The 14880-nt window shown below is 41.2% G+C and overlaps 1 protein-coding gene, 1 non-coding gene and 1 pseudogene across 2 annotated transcripts; all 3 read left to right on the plus strand.

Annotated features, from left to right (window-relative positions):
* The first annotated feature begins 5039 nt into the window (after positions 1–5039).
* Positions 5040–13768, plus strand: LOC135671178 (uncharacterized). The gene is made up of 5 exons (XM_065179136.1): positions 5040–5382; positions 5465–5628; positions 12612–13293; positions 13368–13462; positions 13553–13768. The coding sequence occupies exons 1-5, from the start codon at positions 5062–5064 to the stop codon at positions 13665–13667; spliced, it is 1377 nt and encodes a 458-aa protein (XP_065035208.1). The 5' UTR covers positions 5040–5061; the 3' UTR covers positions 13668–13768.
* LOC135671285 (uncharacterized) lies at positions 7231–9892 on the plus strand (annotated as a pseudogene).
* An 804-nt stretch (positions 13769–14572) lies between the features above and the next one.
* On the plus strand, positions 14573–14728 carry LOC135671304 (5.8S ribosomal RNA). The gene has a single exon (XR_010512708.1). It is a non-coding gene; the product is annotated as a 5.8S ribosomal RNA (ribosomal RNA).
* Positions 14729–14880: the final 152 nt, after the last annotated feature.

Raw genomic sequence — 14880 nt, forward strand, 5'->3', positions numbered from 1 at the left:
AATAATCAACTAAACCTTTTAATTAATTAATATTTTCTGAAATCAGGACATGTAGGGAATTTCTGAATTTATAGGGGTATTTTCATAATTTGGACAAAAGACAGAAACCGAAATTTCTCAAATTCCGAGGGGCAAAACTATCTTTTTCCCAAAAAACACTAATGCCCTTTTCCCCCTTCGCTGCTGCCGCCGCCGCCACCCTGCCGACGGCGGCCTGTGCGGCGAGGCGAGGGCACTGCCCTCGCCTGCAGGCGGCACGCCCACTGGCGGCGCTACCGCTGCGGGTGGGCGCCCCCTTCGGGCGCCGCTGCCTCCGCCGGCAGCAGGCGTCACTGCCCTGCGATGGCAGACGCCGCTTCCTTGTGGCGGCAGGCGCCGCTGCCCTGCGGCGCCTCTGCCCGTGGGCTGCCAGCCCCGTCGGCAGCAAGCCTGCTACAAGCAGACCGCCGGCCGGCTGCTGCAGGCGCAGCCCCTGCGCTGCCCGCCTTCGGCTACGCTTCACGCACGCAGATCGCGGGCAGCAACTGTTGCTGCCCTTTCTCGCTTTTGCGTCAACGATTTTGACGTCAGTATTCTTCCTAAACACAACACACGCAGTTCAAAACCAATCATTCGCACGAACAACCTGGCTTTGATACCACTGTTGGGAAATCATGGGGGCGACATCACATGCGCAGCGGAAGAACAAGAAAACAAAATCCCCGATTCCCAATGAGATGTTCATCGTCGTGCGAAGATTGGTGCGCAAAATCCGCGAAACTTAAAACTGCGTATAAAGTAGGTTGTGTTACCTAGGGAGATCGTATATCCCTGTTTCCTTACGGATCCTTAGGAGAGGGTGAAGGAGGTCAAGCGTCCTCCTCTCTAGCGGTGATCCACACAGCAGGGTTGCGACGATGCTCCTCAAGACTCCAGGCCTACTCTGAGGTGGAGAGGAAGAGGAGAATAGGAAAGGCAAGCAAAGGCTCTAGCCTATGAGGCTCTGAATCCCTCCTATTTATAGAGGTCCCCTGTCAAACCCTAATGGGTCCTCCCCTAGTGGGTATTGGATCTGCATCCAATAAGACAAGGGCTCCGTCGGATATCTCATATCTGAACCTCTACTCATCGCAATGCCTACCATATGTGTGTGACCCTCTAGGCCCAATATCGAGCTGGCCGTGAGTCATACTTGTCAGAACTCCTTCTAACTCAGTGAATTATTATCTCTGTAACAATTCACTTGACTCATCGACTACGGAAGTACTAGGCCACTACGCCGTAGTCCCTAGACGATACAGGGGAATCCAATCCATTGGACCTGTCTGTCCTCAGTTACCGTGTACCTATAGTCCCTCATCCATCTAATATCCCAGAGACCGTATATCGAGCATGATGCTGTCAGACCCATACGGTTTCTACTCGAGTCTCGCTCTAATTGGATTCTCCCGGAGAACTCTTTCTCTCTCAACCCGAATGACCCTGGCCAGGGATTTGTTTGTGCAAGAACACATGGGATATTCCTCTCATGACACCGAGAGTGGATGATCCTCTATCGACACTCAATAGCCCTTGTAAGGTCGACTACCACTCCCAATGACCAGCTGTACTAGATTTGGGACAGCCAAACCTATAAGTCTGGTATCAAAGAGTGGAGCACTCACACAGGACATCCTTGGTGTCTCAAGTCTAAGGACCAGATACACCATTAGGACTACGGAATCGCTGTCTGACAATAAGGCATCATCAACCATCCAGCATTCCGTAAGCGGATCAATCAGTAAACTCATTCTCCAATGAGCACCTGTACTGTATCCTTAGTGTCCCTATACAGCACACCAGTCTATCCGGTTATCACGATGTCCCTCTCGAGTAACCTATGACCGGGATTATTTAGGATATGTGTTTAAATGTGAATCGATCTCATTATCGTGATCTAATCACGATCCGATTCCCATTGCACAAATCCAAGGACATCACAATATATATATGCATATATGCAATAGTTATAAAGTGATATACGCCAAAATATAATAAGCAAAAAGATTCTGTATCAAGTCACACGTGCCATCACTCATGTGATTGGCTTGCTGGGCACCTATGACTAGCATGATTGCCACTCCTGATGACCGGTTGTATTAGATCTCAAATTTCTAGATCTATAAGTCTAGTATCAAAGAGTGAAGTACTTATATAGGATATCTTTGGTGTCTCAAGTCTAAGGACCAGATACATCACTCGAATAATGGAATTGCTATATGATAATAAGGCATCATCAATCATCCATCATTCTATGAGTGGATCAATCAATGAACTCATTCTCCAATAAGCACCTGCACTATATCTCTAGTATCCCCACATGAGCAGCTATGAGATCAACCGCCTCCATCATATGAATGGGTATACAGTACACTAGTTTATCCGGTAATCTCGATGTCCCTCTTGGGTAATCTATGATCAAGATTATTTAGGGTTTGTATTTAAAGGCGAATCAATCTCATTATCGTGATCTCATCACGATCCAATTTTCATTGCACATAACTATGGACATCACAATATATGTATGCAATAAACAATATAAAGTAAGAAAATTGTTAGGATCAAGAACAGCACTAAGAGGGGGGGTGAATTAGTGCAACGGAAAACTTTTACAATTTTAGAAAATATTTCGTACGTTTGAAAGAAATCGATTCAAAAAGATAGTAACTTTAAAACGTAAGAGAGCGTAAGTGTAGTGAAAGCAAGATGAGGAAAAAAAGCACTATGCTATGAATGATTTGCAGTTAAAGAAGATTGATCAAAATGAAATGCAAACTAGATTTAGAGTGGTTCAGTCAACGTGACCTACATCCACTTTCGGATTCCTCCTCCGATGAGGTCTCCAGCGTCCACTAAAGGCCTTCCTTCAATAGGTGAAGACCAACCACCTCTTTTACAACGCGTTCTCATTTTCATGAGTTTAGGAGAGAACCCTTACAAGTCTCACACCTCTCTTGAAAGATCTCAACACTTAGAAAGGGAGGAGGAGAACTCTACCACTTTTACAACTCTTTAACACTTCAAAGACTAAAGAATATATCAAGCTTTCGTTCCCTTTCATGTAGAAAAGAGTGGGGTATTTATAGACTCTAATGGCTTTCAAAAATAGAGCTAAGAAGTGTCTCATCCCGGATTTCTACGGTATTGGCGGTACCACCGCTATTACTAGGCGGTACTACCGCCTGACACCTGTCATTGGGCGGTACCACTACTTGACAAGGGCGGTACCACCGCTGGCAGCAATAACTGCCGGTGGTGCCACCGCCTAACAGGGGCGATACCACCGCCCATAATTCCTAGGAGACCGAGTCTCCCAAGCGATGCCACCGCTGACCAAGAATTTAGGGGCTGAATGGGCTGCTCCATTCGGCCCAATTCAGCCCTATCAAGGGCCTAGTTGGCTCCTAATTAAGTTAGTGAGATTACCTCCCAATCCTAACTTAATTTATACTCTAACTACGATAATTAAGATATGTTTACTGCACTTCTTGTTTCGATGTGTCAATTGCTCTTCCGGCGAGCTTCCAACGTACTTCCGGCGAACATCCGATGAACTCTCGGCAATGCTCCGGTGGACTCCCGACAAGCTCATGGACTTTGCGACGATCATCTTGGTGAGTTCTGATGAGCTTCTATGGCAAGCTCCTGGACTTCTCGGTTGGTTCCCGCAAAACTTCTAACAAACATCCGGACTTTCGACGAACTCTCGAACTCCCAATGTGATCCTGCACACTTTTCTCAACATATAGATTAGATCAAACAAATTATAATTGACTTCATCATTAAAATCCGAGATTCAACAAAAATATAATAATAATAATAAATAAAAAGACTACATGTCATGTAATTTTTTATACATTAGTTTATAGGACACTTATGACTAACAGCAATTACGCTTGCACTATCGACTTTCTTTTAAAATCTATCATACATTACCCGGTATCACTTTTCAATCCGAAAAATTATTCTAGCAATTATAACTTTAGTATCGGCTTTCTTTCAAATGTATTCTGCATTACCCTAGTATCATTTCTTCCTTCTTCCTACATTTTTATTTCCTTTTTCCTTCTTCTCCCACACATACAGCCGCCAACTCCTCTTCCTTTGGTCTCTCTTCTCCTTTCTTCCATTCTCCTTCTCCCTTCCTTTCCTTCTCCCTCACAGTCGCAGCCATAGCTGCAACCCTTTCTTCCCTCTCCTTCCTCCTCTGCTTTCTCCTTGCTCCTTCTTCCCCTTTCTCTCTCTCTCCCTTTCCCTTCTTCTTCCACGGTTGCAGCTGCTCGTGCGAAAGGTAGAGGAGCGCAGTCGCTTGCTCTCCCCTATTCCCCTTTTCTTCTTCCTCTCATTCTTTCTCTCCCATAGTCGTAGTCGCAACCACAACCCCCTTCCTCTCCTTCCTTCCTTTCTCTTCTTCTCCTCCAACCACAGCCTCAACCGCAACCTCTTCTTCTTCCCCTTCTCTTTTTCCTCTCCTTCTTCTCTTTTGTCTTTCTTCCCTTCTCTTCTTCTCCTCCACCACCATCCCTCCTCTATTTTCCTCATTTGAGAAGCAGAGGTGCATGAAAGGCAATAGGATAAAAATCATCATTTTAAATTTATATTTTAACTTTTATAGTTTAGTCCCTATAATATTATATTTATAAATAAGTCCTCGGAGACATAAAAATCACATTAATCTCTTTAAACTTCACATATCTAATCTAAAAATAATCAAAATTGATATATCTTTAATGCATCAATCATATCATGACAACTGAACATTTTATGACATATAAAAATAATCTTTTCATGCTGTCTAACGCATTTTATGGACGAATAACTCAAAGTTTTTTTTTTTGAAAATTCGGTCACATAACATTACCATAAAAACAGTAACTTTTCTCCAGCTGATACTATGCCTAATTCGAACTCCCGCTGCCATTTGTCAGCGATCTGTTAGTTTCTTATAGTAAAAGAAAATGACGTCACCGCCATGTATCAGTCGTCTCTTCGATTCTCGCCATTGCGTTTTGTCAGTGGACTCTTCCGTTCTTAAAGCATAAGATGACGACGTCTCGAACAGTACCGTCATTGCCTGAGGAAGTGGGAATGGGAGACGGCGAAGAAGGGATGGTGGTGCTGCGGCTGCCGGTAAAAGACCCCACCTTCGACCTGGCCAACGCGGTATGCAACCACGGCCTGTTCATGATGGCCCCCAATGGCTGGGACCCGGACACAGCATCCCTCCGCCGCCCCCTACACCTCTCCTCTTCTTCCGCGTCTCTCTGTGTCCGCGTCTCCCAACCCTCTCCTCATCCCGACCACCTCCTGGTTTCCGTATATTGCACTACCTTCCTCTCGTCGCAAGATCAAGACGCCATCCTCGTACTTTTTTCTCCATAGTCTTGTGTTTTCTTTAGGTGATCTATGACGATAAGCTGGTAACGTAAGTTGTTTCCGGTTGCAGTCACAAGTTCAGAGGATGCTAAGGATGTCAAACGAGAATGACAGGATGATCAAGGAGTTCCATACGATTCACGCGGCTGCAAAGGAGAGGGGTTTTGGGCGCATATTCCGTTCTCCGACCCTCTTTGAGGACATGGTCAAGTGCATTCTGCTCTGTAACTGCCGGTAAGTTGTCCTCCTTTTAATCTCTAGTTAGAGCTCAGTTTTGTGCTTGTTTTAGGTTTTCATTCTTTTGTTATCTAGGAGATCCAGTTATGACTACTTATGAAGTTTATGTAGAGTCACTCTGTTATTAAGCAAGAGAAAAGTAGCTTTTCGTTAGGATTCCTTAATTTTAGGAGTCCTTAATTTTAGAGATCTGATATTAATCTTTATTTTTCCTATTTAGTTTTTCCTAGTTATGGTAAGACTTTGTTAGGATTCTTTTAATATAGCAAATTAAGAATTGCTATTTTTATTTTTTAGGACTCCTAGTCCTAGTTGATTAGGGATTAAATAACCCTATAAATATGTAATGCCTTTGGTTGTTCGTTGATCCTCTCGAAGCGATCAAAAGGAGGTTGATCCCCTTGAAGCGATTAAATCCCTATCTATTATCTTAGATAAAGCCCTAGGGTTTTATCATATGGTATTAGAGCGGCGTTCCTCGATTGTGTGTCCTCAGCATTTCCTCGACGGTGTGTCCTTGGCATTCATTCCCTTAATCTCCTCTCTAATGCTGCCACAGGCCCCGACACTCATACCGCTAACAGCGACTTCACCTTTAATGCCAAGTAAGCAGTGCTCATGCTCTTGACCTGAAATAAAAAACAAAACTTATGAATTACATATCTACAATCATACGCAATGACTACTGACAATTCTATGAAAACTAAGTTTGAAACCTTAGAAACAAAAATTGAGAGTAGGTTGTAAGAAACTCTTAATGATTTCAAAAAGAGTTTGCTTGAAAGTTTTAGCAAAATTCAATAAGATGGAAGTTCGACTTCTACAAGTAAACAACATGATCGCCCTGAATTCACAGGAAGAGATTACCAAGAGCGTGATAATAGCTATCCTCGCATGAAAGTGGAATTTTCTAGATGGGAAGATGGAGATTCGACCAGTTGGATTTTTAGAGTAGAGAAATTTTGTTGCTTTCATAAAACTTCAGAAGATTCTAAAGTAGAAATAGCTTTAATCCAACTAGATAGGGATGCTATTTAATGGTATGATTGGTATGAAACATGTCATAGAGTTTCCTCATGGGAGCAGTTTAAGAAAGGGCTTTTTGTTCATTTTGACCATCTAAATATGAGAATATTGATGTGCAATTTGTCAAAATTCACTAGACTTCTACTGTGTAGGAGTATAAAGTCGATTTGAACGACTATCAAATCGGACTAAAGATTGGTCTAAAAGACAATTGGTGGGAACATTTATCGAAGGTCTTAATTTAGACATTCATTGTGAAGTTAAGGCTCGTCAATCTTGCACTATGATAGTTGCAATTTCGTTTGCACGACTGCATGAAAAAAAAAATTAACCTGGAAAATCGTCGAACTATAAGTGATAATAAACAGGTGACTAGTAAGTCAACTACTCCAACCATTCCTAATCAGAATCCTAATACTAGAAGATTGATCGAAGAGGAACTCAAAAAATGATCAGCAAAGAGTGTGTGTTGACAATGTGATGAAAAGTGGAGTAAGGAGCATCGATGCAAGCAAGGAAAACTTTTGATGATTGAACCAATTGAGGAGGAACCAAAGATTGAAGCTGTAGACTATGATCATAAAGGTACTGATAACGATGAGATTATTGAACCTATCACACATACTGGTCGTACATTAGCTAGCTATTTTGATCCTTGAACTATGAAAGTTGAAGGGCTTTTGAAATGTCAGTTTGTTCCTGTTTTGATTGATATTAGTAGCACCAACAATTTTATGGATAACAAGATTGTTGTGTAATTGGCCTATCGCATTGAATGTTGTGATAAATTCGAGATAAAGGTTATTCCTGTCCGAAAATATGCTAAAATTAAAGATCACTCGTTAATCTTGTCTGACCCTGATGATTCAAATATAACTATACAACTTGTTGGTTGTATGGTGGTAGTTGTTTCTTTATCAAATTTATCTTCATGAAAGTGGTGATGAGGGTAATAATGGCGACATGACGCGCCATGACGTCAGCCACGCCTGGACGACACTCTGCCCAAAGAAGGCAATAATGCCGACGCGATGTGCGCTGACGTCACCCGCTCTCAGACAATGACTTCATCGTTGTCTGACCCAACACGCTTGGCCGAGGCAGAGGAGAATGACGACAGAGGCACGCCCATGCCCTGTGGCAATTTGGTTCTTCACGCAATGCCAACACAAAGTCAGACGCTACCAGCCTGCCCCCTGCAAGCGGGCAGCTCAGGAAGCAGTATGCTTCCCTATAAATACCCTATCGTTCATTAGAAAGGAGGGGGGGAAACAGTAAAAAAGAGACCAAGATAGACGAAAAACTCCACTCCGCATCTGCTAACTTGATCGTCGGAGGGGTCGGGCCGAGCGCCTCGACCCGACCTTCGTGCAGGTGCAGAGGACCAAGGTCCCCAGCGGACGCGCAGGCGAGGAGTTCCTGCCCAGAAGTGAGCGCCTCGACCCGACCTTCGTGCAGGTGCAGAGGACCAAGGTCCCCAGCGGACGCGCAGGCGAGGAGTTCCTGCCCAGAAGTGACGGCTACACCGTCCTGATCAAACACCGCACCCGACCTCCTCGGCGGGCTCGAGGAGCGCCGTACAAGATCCCCGCCCATTCGGACCCGGACCAAGCCGTGTTGGCCCCGAGGCCATGACATAAAGTTGTTTACACTAACAAGTGGGATAAAGGGTATCCCATTAAATTGGAAAGCAAGGAATCAAAGATTTATAAGGGGAATAAAACATGTTTCTTATACTTTGACACTTCTTGGGAGAAGGAATCCTGGTGCAAAGCACTCCTTCTTGCTTCCTGCCCTGATAAGGGAAAATGGAATTTGTTCTCCCAGTTTTACGAAGACTTCCAAGGCTATCTATCATTCTTAAATATTGAATATCCTTCTTTTCTGAAGCCATCAATAGTTTTTACCAAGACTACAGACAAAACAAGTAGCATTGATGGAGCTTCAAGAATTCACCTTTTTTTAAAAAAACCTACAAAGAAGGCTTCAAAGAGTGGATTCATAAATTCTGTTGAAAATGAGGCTTGTCTACTTTTGTAAATTCATCATTAGGCTATGGTGAAAGGAAGATTGTTGAGAAGTTGCGTTCATCAAATTCTGTATCTTCAAGTGATGGATTCATAAAAAGCTCATCCAAAGACAAATCCTCAAGTAATTCCATGCAAGATATGACACAACCTGTACCACCAACTTCTACTCATTTTGGTAACAAAAGTATGTTCCTGCCATTCTTGATTCAACTGCTGACGAAAAGTTTATCAGTGATGAGGGTACACTTTGTTGGAATTTCTTGTTTTCAAGGCTATTTTTTGATGTGAAAAAAGGTAGTGAGATCAATAATCTCATAAAAGCACGCATCTAAAGGACATTGTCAAATATGACGACACCAAGTTATATTGGTGAAATCACATGTACTGGCTTAGATCTTGGTAACCTTCCACCTTATGTTCATAGAATAACAGTTTTCTCTATGGACTTGAATGAAATGTGGTCTATGGAAGTTGATATTGAATACTTTGGTGGTATAATATTGGACATAGAGACAAGACTAGAAGTCCGTGAACCTGAATTGCAAAAAGACATAATAAAAACAAGTTTGGAATCAACTGGTGAGGTGAATTCTGATTTTCTTAAGGGCATTGAGCATTATGGAAATCAGTTGAAATCCTCAAGCAATTCGGCTGTTGGAATGGATAACAGAAATGAAGTGGGTAAAGCAGATGGCCTTAGAAACACAAAGAGCACCAGTTGGACTTCAAGTTACGTGTCTAGATGGAAGGCTATCCTACATTCTCTCGCTGATCAAGTTTCACAAGTACCACTTTCTTTGGCAATACGAGTTGCTTCGCTTCGTGGGACATTGTGCTTACATATTAAGCCGTCGCCTTCTGATCAATTGTGGTTTGGCTTCAACAATGCCGGAATTACATTGGAATTTGGACTCATCAGTTGGGGATCGAAAAATAACTAGCAGCCATATTGCTTTGCTTTTCGGCAATCAGATTAAGGCTGCAATTTGGGATAGTTTGGTGCTTCCTAACTATGAAAGCATATGTATCTCGTGGTTGTTAGCAGAAAAGGATGATTGGATCCCAAGGAAGTTGCACCATTCATATGGATTAACAATGATAGTATGGACATGGCAGGCCCCGAGCTCACAGTGCCCCAAGATAGGGATAAGATTATTCAACTTCTAAGAGATAATCTCTTGGGGATAAGATTATTCAACTTCTAAGAGAGAATCTCGCAGTCTCACAAGCTAGAATGAAGCAACAAGCTGATGAATATCGTAGTGAGCGAGAATTTACAATAGGTGATTGGGTTTTTTTTCGACTTTTGCTTTACAAGCAAACCTTTATAAAGGTTCAGACTTCTATGAAGCTATCTCCTCGTTTCTTTGGGCCTTATAAGGTGTTGGAACGCATTAGCCCAGTTGCTTATGACTTGGACTTGCCAACAAGCTCTAAGATACATCTAGTTTTTCATGTTTCTTGCCTTAAAAAGGAAGTTAGGTGAGGCTGATGTGGTGCAACACCATTTGCTGGATATTTCTTCTGCTGGTGAGGTTTAAATCCTATTTCAAGCCGTACTCGATCAACATGTCATGATGCGTTATATATATCTTGTCATTGAGGTGCTTGTTCAGTGGGCCAACTTACGAATTGAAGATGCCACTTAGGAGTCTTACAAAGTATTGGAGGAGAAGTTTCGAGAATTTATTGCTGCTCTGCTTTGAAGAGGCGGGAAATGTTAGGATTCCTTAATTTTAGGGATTTGATATTAATATTTAATTTTCCTATTTAGTTTTTCCTAGTTATGGTAGGAGTTTGTTAGGATTCCTTTGATATAGCAAATTAAGAATTGCTATTTTTATTTTTTAGGACTCCTATTCCTAGTTGACTAGGGATTAAATAACCCTATAAATATATGATTTCTTTGGCTATTCTTCTTAAGCAATCAAATAACTCAAAGCCTTTGGCCAACCTGGAGGTTGATCCCCTTGAAGCGATCAAATCCCTATCTATTCCTTTAGATAAAGCCCTATTTCATGTGCAATAGCAGCAGCAAAAAAAAAAAATCAATGGGGAAACAAAAGGAACTGTGTGTACATTTGCAGATGCTAGATCTGCTTAATTGTTACATGTAAAGCAAAACGCTACACAATGCCAAGTAAACAATTAGAGTACACGTGCATAGGCTGTAGAAAAGTCAGCCGATGCTTTATGAGACATAAAAATGGTGCTTATCCTGAGATCAGGAAGAAGAGAAGAAGTCATCGTGACATCATTGTGCTGATAAAACATATTAGCAAATGACTAGAGCTACTTTGATGAGGAATATTACAATTGTTTGTATTTTGGCATATGCGACTAGTTTTAATAATTTAGGAGAATATTATATCATTCAAGTTTTTGACTCTGTAAAGATTTTTTTTCCAACTATCCCACATTCTTCACGTTTATGGTTCATCAAACAAGCCTTTTTGAAGATGCTAGATAGCTTAGCTTGTGAAGGTATTAACTTAGCTTGTAAATACTTTGACAGATGACCCCAAGGTCCTGGGATTAAATCCCACCTTCGGCACTTACTTTGCAAAAGAAAAATCTTTTTTCAGAAATTTGATTAAACAAATTGAAGTGAATTTTCTTTTCCTATTGGCAATTAGGTCTTCAACTGCAACATAATTAGGTATGCCTTGTACTATTTAGAGTTGTGAATAAGTAATACTTAGTAGATCAGTTTTGAGGGTACAGTTGCTTAGATTTATCTCCTTTACTGATCTTCACTCTCTATTACAGTTGTCCTTGTTATTCTACATGTATTCAAAATTTGCATGATTGATATACTAAGGGTATTACTGTTGAACCATGATGCAAATACTGACCTATATAAATATGGCCAAGTGACTTAAATGAAACGGGAAAATCAAGTTCTATATCTTCTGATTAGTGAATTTTTCGAGTGGGAGATTCTTTGTAATTAATGTTGAAGTGTGTATCGTTAGTTATAAACCTAGAAGACATGGGATAAAGGACTTAACATTGTTAAAAATCAAAACCTTATTACCATATTGCATTTTCAGCAAATATAATAGTTTTAAAAATATTCTTCCTTACCTGTTAGTGCGAGTTTTCTCATGTCCCTTGAGTTCTGATGCAGTCATCATTTATAACATTCCTATTATGCGGTGACTTCTCTCTCAAATTCTGCCATTTTACTCCCTAACTCATATTTCCACTGGCCACTGCCATTTAGTCAATAGTTGACTGGACACTAGACTAATTTGCAATAAGATCCAGCATTATAAAGAAATAGAAAAAAAAGGAAATTTTCTGTCCTGCATCCATTTTTTGTTCTTTCCTGAAAGATCCTTATCTTTACAGCATGGCCCACTAACAATATACAGTGATTTATCACAATAGATACTACATCTGTGATTTGTAGATACCAAATGACAGTACTTGTTGGATTCCACTGGACTTGCCTCTAACATAAGTAGATTTTCACATGAAAATGGGTTTTACTTCTTGAATTTCAGTGGAAGCATTTCTTTTAGAAAAGAATGATTCAATGGTAGACAAAGAGAAAGTAAGTGTGAATTCTCTGTGAAGCACTAAGGGATGGTTAACTTATCTGAAGAACATTACTGCCTTACAAGTAATGATTTCTCATGTATCTTCATCCACCCTTCTACATATTATTGCCTTGCAAATAATCATTCATCTTGTTGATAGTTTTGAAAATTTGTATAGATATTGCCTATGTGATCCTTCATGTTTTCTTATGTGACTTCAGATGTTTAACTGTACCATCATCAAGATCATGAAATACATTTGTATAGACAAGGAAAAGGAATACACTAAAATGATCCAATTTTCTTCTGGTCCATATTTTCATTTCCATTCAAAACTTTAAGCTTGGACATAATTATACATGCCTTCCCTATTTATTAGGTGGCCAAGAACTCTGTCAATGGCAAAAGCCCTCTGTGAGCTTCAACTAGAATTGAAGTGTTGCACAATATCCAGAGACTTGTATCCAAAGACACCTCAATTAAGAGATTTCAAAAGAAAACGTCAGAATACCACGGATGTCATTGCCAAATCAGATGACAAATCTCAAGAGAATGGAAGTAATTTGGCACAAAAGGCAATGTCATTTTTCCACCATTCCAATCACTCTAACAATTCTCAAAGGATGGAAACATCCACTGTTGGAGAAACTGATAGTATCTATGATTTTGAGGGACTACCAATTATTAACAAACTGGATGCTTCCAGCCCAGTTTGTCAGTTATCATCAGGAATTTTATGCCTGCCAAATACACAAGGAAATTTTCCTAGTCCTGAAGAACTGGCAAATGTTGATGTCAATTATCTGGCTAGCCGCTGCAAACTTGGATATCGATCACAGTGGATTGTGTCACTTGCTCAAGACATTGTTGAACACAAGATACAGTTCAGCAAGCTTGAAGAAATTTGTAATGGATCTACGCTTTACAGCTATGATGAACTTGACAAAGAGCTTTCTGGCATACATGGATTTGGTCCTTTTACACGTGCAAATATCCTGATGTGCATGGGATTTTACCACAAGATACCATCTGATTCAGAAACCATAAGGCATTTAAAACAGGTTCGATTTTTCTCGACTTCTGATTTTCAATTGGACAACCATGGAACAATACTGATTTTGAACCATCTTTACAGTTTCATTCAATAAAGAATTGCACGGTTCGTTCTTCGAGGAAGAATTTAGAGGCGATCTATGGGAAATTTGCACCATTCCAATTCTTGGCATATTGGTATACAATTCCTAGCCCTTCTTTTCTTTCTGTGTGCTAAATTTCCATTTGATATAATATCTTTCTGTTCTTCGTTTTGGCTTCAACAAGGTTTGAAATGTGGACCTGCTATGAGGAAATATTTGGGAAGATGACACAAATGCCACCATCTAAATATCAAATAGTTACTGGAATCAATATGAAGGTCTCAGAGATCAAAAAGTAGGATCGACAGTCAGATCTGTTGCATTTTGGTTAATAGTGTACTCGACGTTTTAGTTGAAAATTTTGTGAGTCCGATATTGAAGTGGGTTCTCTTGTTCTTTTTGTTAGTGAATGCTGAAAGGTGCACATTTCTTTTTGGTGATTTCATGGTTTGATGTCACTGAAGATATCATCCTTCAGGTAAAATGGCAATCTAACTCCAACAGTTATTACTGATGCTGTTGAAAGGAAATGTGAAAAAGAATGTTATAAAGCTATTGCTTTAACAATCTGCTATTTACAATGACAAACTGAAATTTGTGTTTCTATTCCTATAACAGTCTCTAATTGACAATGACGATATGCATGGAACCAGCTTGAATGCTGAAAAGGATGCTATTTGAATATTTGAAATGTTTTTATTTGTTCTTTGTTTTTCTGACGGCTGAGGAACCAGAGCAGATCATATCAGCTTATTCTGGTAGATTGATCTTGTTGGCAAATTTCCCAGCGGGCCTTTACAAAGCATAGGGTGTAGAAAAAGAATTATAGAGGAGAATAATAGATACACTTCAAAACTAATAATAACCTACAATATCTGTAATCTCCAAAAATATTGGACCTCAACCGTCTTGGTTTTACCTCATCTCTCGTCTCGTCTTGAATTCCTAGTAAGCGCGTTAACTACGTCCCTGCCCTTTGTACACATCGCCCGTCGCTCCTACGGAAGGATCATTGTCGAGACCCACTGACGAGGATGATCGTGAATGCGTCAACGATTGCTCGTCGGGCTCATCCTGACAACACCTCGAATATCGGTCTGCCCTCGGGTGGGATGACCGAGGGGATGAACTACCAACCGCGACGCGGATAGCGCCAAGGAACACGAACATCAGAGTCGGAGGGCCTCGCTGCATGTAGGAGGACGACTCTCGGCAACGGATATCTCGGCTCTCACATCGATGAAGAACGTAGCGAAATGCGATACCTAGTGTGAATTGCATAATCCCGTGAACCATCGAGTCTTTGAACGCAAGTTGCGCCCGAGGCCATCCGGCTAAGGGCACGCCTGCCTAGGCATCACGCTTTCGATGCTTCGCCGTTGCCCCCTCGGGGTGGGGGCGAACACGAAGGATGGTCCCCTGTGCCAGAAGGTGCGGTTGGCCGAAGAGCGGGCCGTCAGTGGTTGTCAAACACGACGCGTGGTGGATGCCTTGTGCAAGCAGTACGTCATG

The sequence above is a fragment of the Musa acuminata genome, unplaced genomic scaffold (genome assembly GCF_036884655.1).
Source record: "Musa acuminata AAA Group cultivar baxijiao unplaced genomic scaffold, Cavendish_Baxijiao_AAA HiC_scaffold_1138, whole genome shotgun sequence".
NCBI classification, from domain to species: Eukaryota; Viridiplantae; Streptophyta; class Magnoliopsida; order Zingiberales; family Musaceae; genus Musa; species Musa acuminata.